The sequence below is a fragment of the Morone saxatilis genome, unplaced genomic scaffold (genome assembly GCF_004916995.1).
Source record: "Morone saxatilis isolate NCDOM2014 unplaced genomic scaffold, NCSU_SB_2.0 Contig9, whole genome shotgun sequence".
In the NCBI taxonomy this organism is placed as follows: domain Eukaryota; kingdom Metazoa; phylum Chordata; class Actinopteri; family Moronidae; genus Morone; species Morone saxatilis.
Window position 1 is genome coordinate 4180734 of NW_023340268.1, and position 18055 is coordinate 4198788.

An 18055-nucleotide genomic window follows, 5' to 3' on the forward strand; every position below is an offset into this window, starting at 1 on the left:
TCATTAAAATGCTGCTTACTAATCCAGCAATAATTATATTAATAATAAATATGATATATAACAATAAAACAATCCAAAAGAGGCCATTCTGTGTAATAAGTACCTTTGTGTAAATTTTAAGTGCATTCTGCAAGTACGCAGGAGGATTATTATGGTGTAATATTTATATTTTTACTTCAGTAAGTGGTTAAAATACTTCTTTCGCTACTGAAAAAGAACAGTACTCAACCCAATGACTCCTCCTGTCACAGTACTCTCTTCCATATCAGTATGCTTTACAGATAGGGCTTTTATTTGTCTCCTTCCTTTGGGTTCCTGCTCATGTAGGAGTGGAAGGAAATGAAAAGAATATGGATATATTGGCAAAACGAGAGCAAATGAAGTTAAAACGACCATAAAGGATCATATATGAAAAACTTGGCAGGGATACTGGGACTTATGTGACACTGGAAGACCTTTATATCTTTATAATCTATAGATCTTTATAATATACAACAACATGTAGCATGTAGGCACAGAGCAGGAGCCCAAAGGAAGAGATTGAGAACAGGACACACAGCATTAAATCACACACTCCAAATCATAGGCAAGACCCCTAATGCACCAAACTGTCAAACATATATTAACAGACTGCAGAAAACATGATCCAGAAAGGAGAAAATGAATATAGAGACATACTATTACAGGGGCTTTTATTTTGAAATTCGAGCAGTGTTGTTATTTTTTCCAAACCAGGAAGTGGTTGTCAGCGTTGTGCTGTTGTTGCACCTTTAATCGGTTTATTATCGACCTGTAAGTTGTGTTTAACAGGACAAACGTGCATGTGAAGTTGTTTTTAGCGACAAAAGCTCGTTAACATGTGGTGAGTGTCGCTCATACCTAAACGTAAAAGCTCATAGCTCCAGTGCTAAACGTTAGCCAGCTAAGTCTCAACTAACAGCCTTTAAACTGAAGCTGAAGTTCGACTTTATGTTTGTGTTTGTTTGTGTTTATAAACTCTAAAAACAACCCTCTGTAATCAGCATACATGAGTCCTGCTGTAATGTCCTTAAAGGGTTGGTTATCTAGCTGGCTGAGCTTAGCTGCTACAGTTACATTTAATACAGCAGCAAATGAAACAGAGAAAATAAACAAAATATAAAATAATATCAGCATTACGTCTGCTTATATCAACTGATTATTGGCACAATCACTTCATTAATCAAGTTTAGTTCGTTAAATAGAGTTGCACGTATCAGATTGTATCATTTCCTTTTGTGGCAGATTTTAATTAATATTTATTTTTATGTTTAACAGAGTTGTTCATTGTTTTTTCTTAATGTTCTTACTAAAACCACTGGTAAATAAAACATATTAGGTGATTGACATTTGAATAATTTGTCTTTTATTGTGTAAAAATGCTAAATATTTACTTCTCATATGTGACAATTTGTTGCTTTTCTTTGTTTTGCATCACTGCAAATGTCATAGTTTGGGATTTTGGGCCGTCAATTAACTATAATTTTCATGATCAATAGATATACGATTGATTTTACAAATTGATTTAGTGTGTAAAATGTCAGAAAAGAGTTAAAACTATCACAGTTGTTCAAATGAACGTCTTCAAATAGCGTTTTTATTCAGTTTACATCGATATAAAACAAAGATAATAAGTATGTCCTCACATCTGAGCAGCAAATGTCTGCTGTTTTTCCTTGTTAGATTTAAATTTAGAGTGTAATAATTAGTTGCGGGCAGCTCTACTTCAGTGCAGTGTGGTTGTGTTTGATGACTCAGCCATAAATACAAGTTTAGACTTAAAATGCAAAGTTCACAGAAAAAAGAAAACACTCAGTTTACTTTAAGAATCGTTGTGTCATCTCTTCCTGTAAAGCACATTGAGCAGGAGTTGAGAGCGCAGGGATGATTGATGCAAACCCCCTTCTGGGACTGTGAGTACGCAGCCTGCAGGTGGATGGAGGGGAGCAAAGAAAAATTGCAAGCAAGCGAGCGGTGAAAGCAACGTAGCAGCTGCAGGAGTCAGTGGCGTCAGCAGCCCGAGCAGCAGTGGCGTCTGATGTCTGAACTATAGCTCGCAGGCTTTCCTCATGTAAAAGTTTCTTCTTTTGGCTCTACAGTTACACTTCTGTCGGTTCATGAAGTCATGGGATCGATGTGGGTGCTGACTTCCTTCAGTTCAGGGTAGATCACTGTGGCCTCTTCTGTTCCAGGAGTTTGGATCCAGCTGGATGTTGAGCGTTCGGGCTCTGTTTGGGATCGGATTCCTGGTGACCTCAAGGGCCGCGACAGTCCTCGCTCAGACAGGGACATGTTCGCTGTCCGCTGCGGCTAACAACCACAAGAAGGACTGTTTCAGCAGCAGAGCAGCGTCCACCATGGCCCAGACCATCAAATATCTCGGGTGAGGTTTTAAAAAAGTGTCCACAGAGCAGTAAAACTTACAGACTGAATGTGTGTAGTTGTCCAGACTGTGCTCTCGATGCTCCACAGGCAGGAGGAGGCCCAGCACATTGATGAGGAGCTCTTCAGTGAGTACGGCTTCAGTGTGGACCAGCTGATGGAGCTGGCTGGACTCAGCTGTGCCACAGCCATTGCCAGGGTGAGATGTCAATCCGGGCTCTTATTTTGACATAAAAATGTTTAATGTAGATTATTATTTTGAAATATTCATTTTTTTTTAAGCAAAAACGTTTCTTAAATGTGAAGATTTGATGCTTTTCTTTCTCATAAATAATTATAAACTGAATATCTTTGATCAGACAAAACAAGAAGTTTGAAGTCGTCGCCTTGAGCGATGGGAAATTCTAATTTTCTTAACATTTTTCCTTCTTTCTTACATTTTATGGACAAAAACGATTGATGAATTAATGAAGAAAACAAGATTAATTGATAATGAGAATATGTGTTAGTTGCAGCCCATTAAACTCTACTGGTGAACAACCAGTTTAGGGCAGGAATGTGTTGTATTTGTCTGATTACTATTATTATACACTCGTCAGTTATCGGCTAACCATTGTTATCAAAGATGAACCGCTTTAAACAAACAAAGTTTTTATTCCCCTTATTTTTGAATTTCTTTTCACTTATCAGTCAACTTTATTTGTATAGCACCTATCATATATCATATATTTGTAAATTTAAGTAGAATTATTAAACCATTAAGTCAAAGTAAGTGACTAAAGATACAAAACAACAATAGTAACCACTTCGGTATTATAATATAATATAAAACACTGCAGAATGATCTTATTTTGATATTATTTTGATATTATTGATCTTATTTTCCATAATTTTGAACATCATAAAAGGTCTATGTGTGTTACCAGGAAACCAGGTTTTGCATTAACAGAAATCCGATTACTGCCTGAAGATGGAAATAATCAGATTACTCCGTCTTCTCAGTCTGCATCACTGGAAGCATTTCTGTAGAGTAGCTGCTGTAAAAGAAAATCCTCTTTTCCATGTCAAACAGTTGTGGTGCAGCGTGTATAGATTTTCTTCTGCCTGCAGGCGTATCCGGTTACTTCCCTCGTCAAGGCCAGACCTTCTCTGCTGGTGATTTGTGGACCAGGTAACAACGGAGGCGACGGCCTGGTCTGTGCCCGACATCTTAAACTCTTTGTGAGTGTCCTTGTGTGACAGTAAGAAACTCTGCAGCCGTGGTGGAAAGTAACTGATTTCCTCAAGTACCGCACTTGAGTATCTCTATTTTATGGTGTTTTATACTTCTACTCCACTATAAAGATATTGTACTTTTTACTCCACTATATTTCATGCGACAGCTTCTAAACCGTATTCTTAAGTAAGTAATTGAGTCCTTAAAGGCACATTTTTTAATGGAAAGTGAGAAAACTGTTTTTAAATGCAAATCAAGTTGTTTTAAGACGTTTATAAGTCAACTTTTTCATAATTTGAGTGCAGAAATTGTGCCTTATTTCAAATATTTAAAATTCATTCTTTTAATTAAAATTAATTGAAATGAATAAATATTATTTGAAGGACTCAATTATTAACTTAAATCAACAGATTGTAGATTATTAAATGGATAATAATCCTATAATATACAGTATATAACACTAGAAAAGGGTCCTTTTGGAACAAGAAGTCTTTTACTTTTGTTACTTTTGTTCATTTTTTAAAAATACTTTTGTACTGCCCGTACTGTACAGCACACTAGATTAATGCTAGCGTATTTAGACTTCGACGCGTTCACAGACAGTCTGTGTGTGCTACATAAAAACCTCCAGTGGCAGCATTGAACCAATCTGAAGGCATTCTTTACTGGACATTTGCTGCGAGGAATGATTTCTACCACTTTGTTTGTCCTCGTTCAGGGTTATGAGCCGACCATCCTTTACCCGAAGAGGCCAAACAAACCTCTGTTCCAGGGCCTGACCACACAGTGCCAGAAAATGGAGATCCCCTTCCTGACTGAGATGCCTGAGGTTTGGTGTCTGTCAATTATGTAGCAGCATTATCTTCAGTGGTATTGTGTTTATGAGCGTGCATTTAATTTCTAGCTATGTGAGTGCTACATTACACAATATTAGCTCTTGCTAAATGAGGCTGCAGTTTAGATTACAAGTCAGAATCATCCCTGTGGGGGAATTGGGGTTTCTATTGCAACAAACAGCCCAGTCAATTATATAATTGACTGAAATGATGCAGAGTCTGGATTACTGGCTTCACTAAAGTTACAATTTATAACACGTTTTGAGTGTTTTTACAAAAGTGCTCTTTGATTAGTAGATTAAGTAGTTTGTTGGTCTTTTGAATCAATGTAAAAGAAAATATATGTTGGAAAAAAAAAATTTTCTCAGGCTAAAGTGATTGACGAGGCTTACAACCTGGTGATAGACGCCATCTTCGGCTTCAGCTTCAAGGGGGCCGTACGAGAGCCTTTTGGTTCCATCCTAAACGTGCTGAAGAAGACGACAGTCCCCTTAGCCAGCATCGACATCCCCTCAGGTCAGTCCTTCCTACCTTTTTGGTGAATTTTAATACTGCTACTGAATAGATTGCTCTAGATAGATTTGCACTATTATTTATTACTACATCCAGTTCCTCTAGTAAACCTTGGTAGTTGTGGGAAACATGAACTCATATTATTGTCTAAAAGTGCTCTGCTCAGTTGAGTACAACAGACTGTTTCCAGTGAATTAAATGTGAATTAGGCAGTGGCAAACATGGTGTTTAAGACATAAAATATACAGGAATTTTGAAGTTATTATATGAGTATAATTGTCCTGATAGTCAATGTGTCCTCTGTGGATATTCACCCTCAATGATAATAATAAGAAGAGGAAGCCTGGACTGAACCGTGACATCCCGTTTGTTTTTTTTAAAGGTTGGGATGTGGAGCAGGGCAGTGCAGACGGACTGCAGCCCGACATGCTCATCTCTCTCACCGCTCCCAAGAAGTCGGCCTCCCTCTTCAGAGGACGTTACCACTTCCTGGGAGGCCGCTTTGTGCCACCGGGCCTAGAGAGGAAGTACCAACTCAACCTTCCTCAGTACCCCGACACGGACTGTGTGCTACAACTGTAGGGGGACGTAGGTTCGATGAGATTTTTCAGTGTCGTCTTTAAAGGTATAGTTCAACATTCTGGGGAGAAAATTTACCACAAATACCATTTTTATGTCTGTGATAATTGAGCTTGAGTGTGGAGGCGGATCTAGCCGGGGTCACAATCACAACCTTTTCATCTACTATGGGGCAGGTTTGATACGATGACTGTACAGAGCAGCGATGTTTAGCTCAGTGCTACGTCGTGTTTTGTTGCTCTGATTGGTTGTACGTCTGTCCTGCATCCAGAGGCAGTTGGGGCTACGCCCGTCGATAACGCCCCCTGGAAATAAATAAAAAATGAACTGAGAGCTTCCGTTGCCAGATACAATACCACCATGTTTGTACAGAGACCTGCACTTAAATCTATCTGGCAGATACATCGTGGTCATTTGTAATCGTTAGAGGAGCTAGTTGCCATATTTTTTAACTTTAAACAGAGCCTGCTTCCATTCTTCATGCTAAGCTATGCTAACCATTTCCTGACTCCACCTCTGTACTCAACACACAGCCATCAGAGTGGTATCAGTCTTTACATCTAACCTTCTGGGGTGGAAATAAATCAAATAATAAATAATTATAATAAATAAATAAGGGAATTTGATTGGTTCCCATTGTTGTGGAGGATGGTGGATGCTGTAAATCCACTAAGGTGAATAAAATAACTGTATTTAAGCTCTAACATTGTGTTTGCTTCAGCTACATGAAAATAAAAAATAAATAAATACCGGAAGTTGTCTGCATTATGTTTTCTTGCAGCGACAGCCATCCATTTAAAAGCTCTAAAATATTTATAAGACACATCAGCAGTTTCCATGGTGACATGCGTTCGTTATTACCATCAACAGAAGACTTCTCCATCACGTGTACTTTTTTTCAGTTTTTTATTAGTACATCTTTAGATTTCATTGAATGTACTGTACAACTAGCAACTGGAAAGACAGTCTATCATAGTCCATGACATTCTATTTTATAAACAACTTTACCATACGTGTTGTGTGTCTCATTATTTATACATTAGGTGGCGATGATGTAGTAAAAAGCTTTCTTTCGCAATCAGCCTCTTGGAGTCTTAACAGGCCATCATAGTACCACTTAACATTTTATAGAAATGTGTGACTACATATACTTAGAGAAATACTGTATGTACAGTATATGCTTTTGACAATGTGGCTCATTAATGCATAATGTTTTTCTCATGTAAGTGCAGGACATGCGCGCAGAATACTATATACAGTGCTGGTACCATGCTGTCTTTGTAAGTCATATCCATTTGTGGTCTTTGTCAAGGAAAAGGTAAAATAGAGACTTGAGATGAAGAGGAGCTTTTCTCCTAAGTTGTCTACATGCAGGTCAGAGGGTGGAAGGATGTTTTTAGTCCACGGAAGAAGCCTGAAGACAAAAGACAACGCGTATTAATGCATTTAATGGCACAGTTTTTATAGAAAATCTAGTTCATTAATAAACATTAGAACCTCTAAAATATACATTAAGTTGTTAGTTTTTAGGTCCGTTTAACTAAAGCTAATACAGTCTAATATAAAAACTCATAAATGGTGTTGATTCAACTTTATGATAATTTTGGAGGATGTAGTTTGTGGTGCTATCCAATTGTTTGGTGTTAAGCTGACAGGTTTTTCTAATATTTAGTCTACCATCATTGATATAAATGATAAAATCTGAACATTAAAACCATCATGAAGGTCAAAAGTATTGCAGGACAGTTGTATTAGACATCAGCTTTAGCTAAAAAACTGGCAACTTAAAGTAGATACAAGAGTTTAGGTACTTTTTTTTCCAGAAATATATAACAAAAAACTTTTTTCATTTAACAAACGACACCATACCTCTCGTATATTTAACAAACAATTTTCTTAACATACAGTTTTTCTTGACAATACAGGACAGCACTTGCTTACAAATGGTCACATAAGATGCAGTTTTGGGCAAATTTTTGGAGTCAGGACGTCCAAAATAGCGACGATCAGAGCCAATCTCAGAAACCTAGGGTTGACATCATTAGGCTCTGTCCATAGTAAGATCCACCTACACCTTACTTATTAAAACTATCTCTTTTATGGGTAACAAATTGACTAATAAAATCTGAAGCATCGTTATTTTAGCTGATCTTGTTTTCTGATGGAGGCATTTTATATTTTGTGTAAATGTGCTTGTGGATTTCAGGACTATGTTGTTTTTAGAGAGCTCAGTTGGGAGGTTCGATACCCAGAACTAGGCTAGAATTGGTCAATAAGGGACTCTATGTACCCTAAATCCACCAATACATTTGATTTTAGAAGCATAAAGGTTGTAAAAGGCTTCATTAAATGGTAGATATCTCATTGTGGAAAGATCCTGCTGACATGCATTTAAAGATCACAACGTACCTGTGCTATTCTCCGACCTGCACTCCCGCACAGTTATCTTTACTTTCCGAAGCTATCGCTAAATATTCAGCATTTCTAGAAAGAAAACAAACAACCGTCAGTGGTGATCAGAGTGTTAAACGTTAGCACATTAGCACAATGAAATGGGTGGAAAAATGCAAAAACAAAACATCATAGCTAGTTGTATGACAGTCTTTTTTGTTCTTTTTTTGACTTACAGGAGGAGGAGGAGGAGGAGGAGGGAGGTTTTGATTTTTACTAAGGAGGAGGATGACAGGATGGGACGGACAAGACGAAAACATGACAAGTAGTCACAGGGAGCGTGAGACGTTAGACAAAGAGACACAAGTGAAAACACACAAACACAATGGAAACATTGATAATCTTAAAATAAGTAAGAGGGCAGGTAAAGTGGGAGAAATATGAACCAAAGAGAGGATGTAACAAAGTAAAAGTCTGAATTATAGGTGTGTAATTTCAGCAGTAGTATATGAATACAGCATGGCAGTATTCATGAGGAAATACACAGCTTATTTTAAACACATCGAGTTTGGGAGTAGGGCTGCACAATTAATAGAAGTGCAACAACCAAAACACAGAAGCTGCAATTGTTTGTTTAAAGTGTGACAAACAGCATTATAATTAATATTTTAATTATTATTAATAATAATAATAATAATAATAATAATAATAATAAGTACTGTAGTGTGATTTTGCCACAAAATCTCATATTCATCATCATTCTATATCATATTAAATGCTTTGTGTGACCCTAACCCTACCCCAGATGTGTTTACATTATCGACATTTAGAAAGATGGACGACATGACAGCTCTCCCAAAGTGAAGCCAAAATATCTCGACTAAAAAAGATCAAAGTACACGTCAAATAATTTTTTCCCAAAGATGGTTTATGTAATTTTAGGTTGTTCTTAGTGTTAATTTTTGTTATAAGCTTTGGTTTTAATTAGGTATTTAAAGCTATAAACAGGGGATTACAGGTCATCGTCCGTATCCGGGATATTTTGGCTTATGTGTGTTTAGTGGAGAACGAGACGCAATGTCCATCTTTTTATGTCCATGCTTTACATGCACCAGAGCCAGACCAATATATCTTTATCTTGTTCTGGCCAAAAACACTTTGAGTTAATGTAGAAACACTGCTTCCATTACATAGTTTGTCCAGTTATTTATTAACCAAATTCTTCTAAAACTTAGTTGCATATGTTTTGTGTTCACGTTAATGGTCGATATATCGTTACTGGATTTTTTTTAGACTCTCAAATATCTCTGTAGGTATTTGTCTTAAAAATGCAGTACTCTGTTTGAGGTCTACAACATTACTTATATAACATTTTAATGCTATTGGAGGAACACCTTGTATCTTCATAGTGTCTGTTTTTCAACTACTGACAAATGCAGCAATATTTTTAGTTTGATTGCTATTCTTTCTCTATAAGAAAGAATCTTCTCATCTATTAAAAAAAGCAAGCAAATGCACTTTAATCTTTCAGTAAACGTAAAAAACAAATCACCAAAGCTGGAGATACAAGGTTTTAACATGTCGTGAGCGACACGACATGAATGTGCAAACAGACTTACGCTGCTTCTCTTAATGCTTCTTCCCCGGCTGCTGATATTTTCCTGTAGCAGTAAATCATCTCTATGAGGAGCCAGACCTGAAGGCCGATGATGGACACGTACATCATGACCTCGGACACGATGGAAGCTGTTCCTCTGGTGGCTGCACACAGGAAGTCAGGAAATCAAGAATCAGACAGATACCAAACACAACAACGCTCTTACAAAGCAGGAAATATTTAGAATTCAGCCGTTATCAGGTAAAATCCAACTTGTTAAGATGGGATTTACAAAGTGTTACTTACTGTATTAACCACAACAACAACAAAATTCACCATCGGGCTTTCGTAAAAATTCTGTTAGTGGCTCCTGGAAGAAATAGACTTGGCACCAAAATGATTGATGCAGGACAACGTGGATTATTTCCAGAATATTTGGTCCTTTTAATGAATTTCCAGGTGTTTCCAAAGACTGGAAAACTACTCTAATGTGTGAAGGGTTCACTATATTAAGAACTGTTGAAGACTTATTAGTGTGCAGTCAAAATAAACAATAAGACCCTCTGACAAGGAGTCTGTACTGCTGCTTCTAAAACATTATTTTGGTTAATTTCCTCTTAAAGGTTTAAAATCACACAATTTGCATAAAATTGTGAGGAACCATCACATTGTTCCTACATTTGTCTTTCCAAATGCAAAGTTAAAGAAGACTGTCTCTATTTTAGAGCATATGCTGACTGTTTTGGGGTCAGTACGCTTATATAAAGAATATAATACATAATATAAACAAGCAGCTGAATGAGCAAGTTGTCTCTCTCTCTGTCTATGGTCAGGGAGGTTTTTCCTGCTCCTGCTGCAGAGACATTTATTTAAACACTTTAATGCAGACTGTCCTTATAAGCTGCAAGTCTGACTTCATGCATACAGACAATCCATATTAAGTGCTTTTGAGCTTTCACTCATTAAGATCTGGAAACCACTTGCACCACACATTTTAGTCTATTCATGCTTCTAGGGCAGATCGAATAGCTATTGGATTCTTAAAAAAGTGTAATTGCATTTGAGACAGATTGAAATTGGAGGCAGTTTTATGTTTAAATGCTTTAGGTCCAAGATCTCCTGACCCAGTAGGAACCTTTCAGACCTCTCAGGTCGGCTGGTTCTGGATTACTGTTCCCAGAATCAAGACTAAGCTGCGTTTAGTTTCTGTGCTGCTCAAATAACTTAAAACAATACTTCCAAATCCAAGCTCAAGGCTGACCTGTTTACCATTGCTTTTAATTATTTCATCTTTTTAATCAAATTCAGTCTGTCTGATTTGATTTTATGTGCTTGTGCTTGCTTACTGTTGTTGTTTTTATTGTCTGTTTCTTGTTCTGCTTTTGCTTTTGCTTGTGTAAAGAACTTACATTACATTTGGCCATCCATTAAATGCTTATCGTTACAGAGCAATGCACAGTTAGAGCGCTGCAGTTGATTTTATCCTACCTTTAGCCACCACACTGAGGTGGACCACCTTGGTGACAACAGTGTTGTACTCGTAGTTAGCGTAGAAGAGGATGCGGTTGAAGAAGCAGCTGTAGGTGCCTGTGTCGTTGAAGGTGACGTTGAGCAGGTATATGGACCCATCTTGGATGTCGTGGCTCCTCTTACTGCCGTTCCAGTCCAATCGGTCCAAAAACTGGTCGTGTTCAATGGTGGGGCCATCCTCGTTGTAGGTGTAGATCTGGTTGCCACGGAGAAATCAAGGTTAATCAAAGTGCTGCTGTGACAGAAAAATATGGCTGCACAGTTCATCGAAACATTATTGAGATCGCAATGTGGCCAAGTGTAAGAAAACAGTATTATAGTATAAATATAAGTATTGTAGCTCTGAAGAGATGCCCTGGACTATAAATCTTGTTTATCAGATTTAAGATTGTTCGGAGGAGACCCCAAAAGATTTAAGTATTTTCAGGTAAGATTTTAATTTGTGATCAAAAATGATCATTCTCTCACTAATCGTGAATCAAATCCCAAAATCTGTCAAAATAATCACAATGTGGTGTTTTTAGCTACCGTGCAGCCCCACAGAAAACTCATCACTTCTGTACATGTTTGTTTTATATTTTGAATGTAATTTCTGTACTTTCTTTTGTTGTATGTATTATTCCAAATTATTATTTATGTTTCCTGCCTCCTTGGACTGTTTCTTGTACTGTGGCAAAATGAGAGTTTCCCCTATGGAGATCAATTAAGTTTGATCTTTTTTTAAAGGGTCCAGCGCGTAGGATTTAGTGGCGTCTAGCAGTGTAGTTGCAGATCTCTCGCTTCACCCTCCCCTTCCAAACACCCAGGAGAAACTACATCTAGAGCCGGTGTTTGGTTTGTCTGTTCTGGGCCACTGTAGAAACATGGCGGCATCCGTAGATTAAAACAGCTCATTCTAAGGTAACAAAAACATAATAATTCCTATATTCAGATGATTATACACTAATGTAAACACACCTATGAATGCTGTATTAAATGTTACACACTGGACCTTTAACACCTTTTGCACTCCAGTGGCAAACAATCATCTCTGGCGCTTTAATAATCTCTGTGGTGTAAAATATCACAATTGATTCCATATGAACCTCGTGATGACCTCAGCACTGGGTGCCATTGTGTAATCGAGGACGTATGTGTGTGTGCGTGTGTGAGACAGCGAAAGAGAGGAAGAAAGAGAGCTTGGGTGTGCACTATATATATGCATATATAAATAGCTTGTGACTTGAGGAATGTAGCCTAGGACAAGTCTGATTTTAAGGATGCTTGCACGACTAAAACTCCTCCGGAAGCACGAAGCCTTCCTGTACTCCGGTCTGCTGTGTCAGTTACATTTTGTGCTGGCATAGATATTCTTCAGCAGCACCAGTGGCAGATTTGTACTCACATGAACAAAATCGGCCTCTCCTTTGGGCCTGAAGTACCACTCAATGGTGGCGCGACCATCCACCTCACTCCTCCTCTTGCAGGAGATGCAGCCCAGTTTGAAGCCCCTGCCGGCCACTGCCTCTGTGTCAGAGTCCACCTCTGCACAGGCCCCATGACACTGGTACCCTGTTGAGAACAAAAAGATACATAAGCTCATTACTCTGGGCTAACATGATGTAGCAACACATTATGAAGGCCACAGTCAATCAGCTCAAACTCACCAAACAGGCTGCAGAGAAGAGAAAGGATCAGTAGGTATGATGTCGACATGTCACCGGATATTAGAGTAGCTGTTTTATTTGACGAGAGGCCTCGAGAAGCACAAACTTTGACACCAACGCTCCAAGTATGGAGCTCGAAAGGATGACACTCATAAACTGAGCACCTCCGAGTTTGTAGTAACTGAATGGATGCTTGCAAGACCTACGTGAGCTTACGTGTAAATCTGTGCGTCAGTAAAGGGCAGGCTAATATCATACGTGTGTGTCAGGAAGCATGCAGCTAAACATGCACTGGAAAGTGCCTCAAAAGCCTACACACACTCTAAATCTGTTTCTGATGCCCTAACAGTCCTATGGAGCAAACTGTTGGTGTCTTTGGCTCAAGCCAGCAACAGTCTCCTGTTGGTTGCAGAATTTTATTGCCACAAATTATTGCTGCTTTTTCAGACAGCCCTCCCCCTCCCTCTTCTAAATTATCTCTATTCAAAGCTGTGGACTTTTCTGCTTTTAATTATCAAGCAGCATATGAAGCAATCCAGATATCTGGTGACTCACAGTATCCCCCAGATAAACACCCTGAGATTTGATTGTCTTCTTCCCTGAGGTCCTAATGTGAGATGCACAGAGCAATCATTACACCTGCCTGCGGCCACATGCTCTGCTTCTTCTATTTTTGTTTATATATTTATCTGTTGGCAAATTACAGACAGCACTGGGTACACACAGGTTATAATGTTTATATAATGTGCAACATGCCAGCTACTGACTGAACGTCTACATTAGATTAACACGCCAGTGCATATATCATTAATTTTGCATGCTCTATGATAAGAAATCAAATAGCTACCTCTTAACAGGCTACACGCTACCAATATTTAATGCAGACCAGTCTAATGGTCTAAAGATAGTTATCCATAATCGGATTCGGATCACTGAAATCAGAGCCTACGGTCCTGAATTAGAGGCCTCCTCTCCTCGAGTCGTCTCTCCGGACACACAGGAAAAAAAACATATAAAATCCTCTCCTGCGATGGCAGCTGAATGTAGAAATAGGTTGCTTGTAATTTCACCTATCTAATAGCCCTGTGCTCGTGGAAGAGATGCTTCAGTCTCGCTGGCATTGCAGATCAAACTGAGCGACACATTAAAAATAAAAAATAAATCCCGCACAGAATAAATAAAATAAGATATAAGAAATGCGTCCTGTTCCAGTTAATGGTGTCTTTTCTGTTTTTTTTCCTCCCTGCGCCACAGCAGCACCCCTGTCGCTCCGATCAGAGGATGCTGCAGATGCACTGCGGTAAAAACCGGCTGTGCGCGTTATGACCGAGCAGATGCTGAATGTGACGACTGCTTTTTAAGCTTCTGCCCGCTGGTTTTAAACTTAAAGCTCTGTCTGCTGCGAGGAGGGGAGGTGGTGGAGGAAGCGAAGGGATGGAAGGAGGGCCTCACCTAGTTTACAGCACATTTACCGAGGAAGAAAGAAAGAAAGAGGGGCTTTAATAGATGTGGTAGTAGCGGCGCACTGATATTTTGGGTGAACTGGCCCTTTAATTGGAGCTCAGGAGGGGCGGGGTGATCAATGATGGAATCTGTCAACACAAGTTGATCACATAACGCTGATCAGTCAATAACCTCCAGTGTGGTTATGGCAGAGGTCTACACAGCTGGTTAAATAATTATTATTTAGTTATTTAATTCATTTTCAGCTTTGGACTTTTTATGGATCCAAACAGACGTGGGGAGTAATGGATTACTTGTAACTGAATTATGTAATCAGGATACAATATATATAGGTAACAGTGACATTTAGTAAAAAAAAAGTGATTGTTTAGCAAATACTGCAATTTTAAAATACATATTTCTTTATAAATTCACTGGGCAGAGGTCACATGTCCATTGTTCTGTTGTCTTATAGAAATATGCTTGTATCAGTATTTCTTGATTTATTGACATATTTGGTGTTGTTTTTATTTATATATTTTGTGTTACGGTAATCCAAAAGTAACGGAAAGTTATGTTACTTTAATATTGTAATACTTGGATTAGGTTGCTAACTACCTTTTTTAAACAGTTTTTTAAACACAGTTACCCTCTCAACTAACGCTTGGTTTTAAACATGGTAAACATAATTATCATTATGAGTAAATATCATAAGATGTTCCTTTATTGATCCCCCGTAGGAGAATGATCAAATATAAATGGAAGAATAGTAAACCCTCCATAATTTGCTTTAAAAATTAATTTAAAATCTATTGGTTAAGAATAATCCACTCATTAATGAATTAAAAGACTTATAATTAACATATATAAGTCGTGTGCAAGGTTGGGAGAGGTAACTTTAAAAATGTAATCTGATACAGTAACTAATTACCTGTTAAATAAATGTAGGCAGTAACCTAATACAAGTATCACAATAGTAAAGTAACATAACTTGATTACTTTCCATTACCTTTGGATTACCTTCACACCAAATATACAAATAAAAACAAGAGAAAATAAATGTCAGTAAGAAGTATTGATGAAAGTTTATTCTATAAGACAACAGAACAACGTAACCTTAGAAAGAAAATAACAAGATTTAGCCTCAAACATGTGACCTCTGGCCTGTGAATGTTTTTAAAGAAAAACTTATTATAAATTATTATCCTGCTAAATAATCCACATTTTTACTAAATGTGACTGTAATCTTTTTTTCCCCCCTTGTAACTATAATGGATTACCAGTTAATTTTTTGAAAATCCTGATTACATAATTTACATGTAATCCCTTATCCTAATCCCAAAACATCATTTTAAATTATATTCCTTTTTGCTTTTGTGTGGCCACAATAGTGTTTATTTAAATTTAAATATGTATTTATTTTTTTCTGTGCTTTCCTCCCAATATGTCACACAATTATATACAATAATGTCATACAATAATTCACTAACACTAAAGGACTGTGTGTACTTCTGTTGTTCCCTTTTTGAGTTTGTAATGTTCAATAAAGAGGTGGAGAAAGTCAATAACTTCCCATCAACTGTCCATACAGTTATAGATTCAGCTTTTATAATATTAAATCGATATTCTTACAGCAGACAGTGTGGTGGTATTTCATAATAATTAAAAAAAATAATATATAAATTATACCTACGCCTAAAACCTATACCACATTTATTATAAATCCATAAAGTAAATTCATTTTTTTCCCCCTATGAAATTATAGCAACTAATAATCCTACCCTCTAAAAATCTATTAAAGAGTATAACATGTTAACATTGTTCATTCCTGATTATAACAATAAAATTTACAAGTTGCTATATCTCCATTATCACCTACCACAGAATCCAAAACATATATCATTTTAAATTTATAATAATTAATCCTTATTTTGGCTATATCATCCAATAGCATGCTACACCCTACGATAATATGTTTAAAGAAAAATACAATTTAAGAAGAAATTGATCAATTATAAATGTCAAATTATATATTATTTTTATACTGTGAGCACTGAACAGAATATATTATCTCCAAATAACAAATTCGTCCACTACAATTATTACTATCAATAATCAAGGATAAGTTCTTTATTCAATAATAAAATAATCACTAACAACTACAATAAACATATAACTGTGGATATGGTACATTAAACCAATCTACATATTACTGTCGTGATCCCATTATCATATAGGAGATATACATAGTATATGGTCTTATTTAACAAATATGACATTGTAGAGTGAAAAGACAAAGATCAAACTACCCAAATTCCCCATAACAGACACGATGTCCATACCCAGTTATACTAATGTTCAGCTCTAGCCAATTTAAAAATATAAGTTAATTTAATCTGAATAGAATTAAAATTACTAATTCAAGTCTGACAGTTGGATGGTATGAGTAAAAGGTCATATATCTATAAAAATCCCTACAACATAAACAGAATAATTTAAGGCGTCACACATACACACATTCTTATCTGAAGTATGTACGTCGGCACGGTCTATCAGACTGTGATACAACCGCATCGCGCTAGTTGCTCTGTGTAGGTTTAGACGACGCTAGTGTTATAGTGTGAAAAGTATAGTTTCCAGTGAAGCTTGGTGTAGGTGCCACTGAGATTCAATCCAATATCGTCTTTTTATACATAGCTAAACTCACAGAGTGTTATCGAGAAGATATAGTTGAGAGGAAGATTGAGATGAAGTGTTAGTCCGTTCATTGCGTAGTGTGAGACGCGCGCTCTTTTCTGTGTGTGGTGTCGGATGGCACTGTTAATATACACAATTTGATGTCCACATGTGCATGTTTCGTTGGGTTGTGCGGGGTTTGACTCTGTATAGCCTCTGTAGCTGGATATAATCGTATTGTATCTCGGAGAATATGTGAACATAAATTTACTATGTGTGTGTCAATCTGTGTGGAGTATCTGATATCTATATAAACTGAATTGTGTGTGTTGTGGTGTATCTGTATCTGTGTGTAATTCTGTGTGTGTGTATCGTGTATCTATGATGTGTGTGCTGTTGTGTGTGGTGTTGTGTGTGTGTATCTCTGTGGCTGTCATCGTGATATCGTGGGTGTATTTGTGTGTGTGTGTGGTGTACTGTGTGTATTGTATCCGTGGTTGTGCTGTTGTGTGTGCTGGTGTTGTGGTGTTGTGCTGGTGTGGTTGTGTCTGCTCTGTCCTTGTCATCCATATGTGTTGTGGTGCTGTGTGTGTGTGTGTGAGTATGTGCTGTGGTTGTGTGTGTGGTGGTGTTGGGCAGTGAGTGTAAGAGACGTTGAAACTGGTGATGAAATCCACCTCGATTGACCGCTGACTCCTGGTTACCAGTTACACTTCAAGCTACGCTCCGGGAGCAAGCTGTGTGGCTAGCATCCGCTTACTGGAGGCGTGGTTTTTCTTGTAAACGAACAACAAACACAGCATTGTCACTTCGCGTATCCCGGAAACAGAACCGACAATAATGTGGCGCTGCAAATAAACCAGCGACGTTCTCCTCCAACAAGCAAAACAGCTTCGACACACCGAACATTTAAAAAAGGTAAAGTTAAATAAACATAAACGTCGGCCAGCCTTAAGCGCGCGCTGTTAGCCGGGTGCTTAAAACGGCAGAAGATTGGTTTTACAACACGAGAAAGCAAAATCCGGTTTCCTGTTCCCACAAAACATAATAAGTAAGTAACTTTAATGTGACCTAATAAACTGTGTTCAAAAGACAACAGGTTATGCCTATAAAAAGACGGGGCTTGCCGCTGGGTTGAATCAAAGTGCTCCGTGCATTGGGAAGCTCATATCTGGATAGCATCAGGTGGAAGCTGCACCTTCTAATTTTTCCAATATTAAAATCCAAA

The 18055-nt window shown here is 37.6% G+C and overlaps 2 protein-coding genes across 5 annotated transcripts; one reads left to right on the plus strand and one right to left on the minus strand.

The window, feature by feature from the left end:
• Positions 1-661: 661 nt before the first annotated feature.
• naxe (NAD(P)HX epimerase) lies at positions 662-6299 on the plus strand. 4 transcript variants are annotated; one of them, XM_035681812.1, is made up of 7 exons: positions 662-792; positions 2211-2401; positions 2491-2599; positions 3511-3621; positions 4335-4445; positions 4821-4968; positions 5348-6299. In XM_035681812.1, exons 2-7 carry the CDS (start codon positions 2229-2231, stop codon positions 5545-5547), a joined length of 852 nt encoding a protein of 283 aa, XP_035537705.1. In that variant the 5' UTR covers positions 662-792; positions 2211-2228; the 3' UTR covers positions 5548-6299. The 4 variants fall into 4 exon arrangements, with proteins under 4 accessions (XP_035537705.1, XP_035537707.1, XP_035537704.1 ...); XM_035681814.1 differs by having other exon boundaries at positions 707-792; positions 2118-2401; XM_035681811.1 differs by having other exon boundaries at positions 716-862.
• Positions 6300-6580: 281 nt separating this feature from the next.
• Positions 6581-12888, minus strand: LOC118343078 (sodium channel subunit beta-1-like). The gene is made up of 6 exons (XM_035681824.1): positions 12709-12888; positions 12447-12613; positions 11021-11258; positions 9555-9696; positions 7954-8028; positions 6581-6958 (listed from the first exon to the last, which is right to left on the minus strand). The coding sequence occupies exons 1-5, from the start codon at positions 12755-12757 to the stop codon at positions 7959-7961; spliced, it is 666 nt and encodes a 221-aa protein (XP_035537717.1). The 5' UTR covers positions 12758-12888; the 3' UTR covers positions 6581-6958; positions 7954-7958.
• Positions 12889-18055: the final 5167 nt, after the last annotated feature.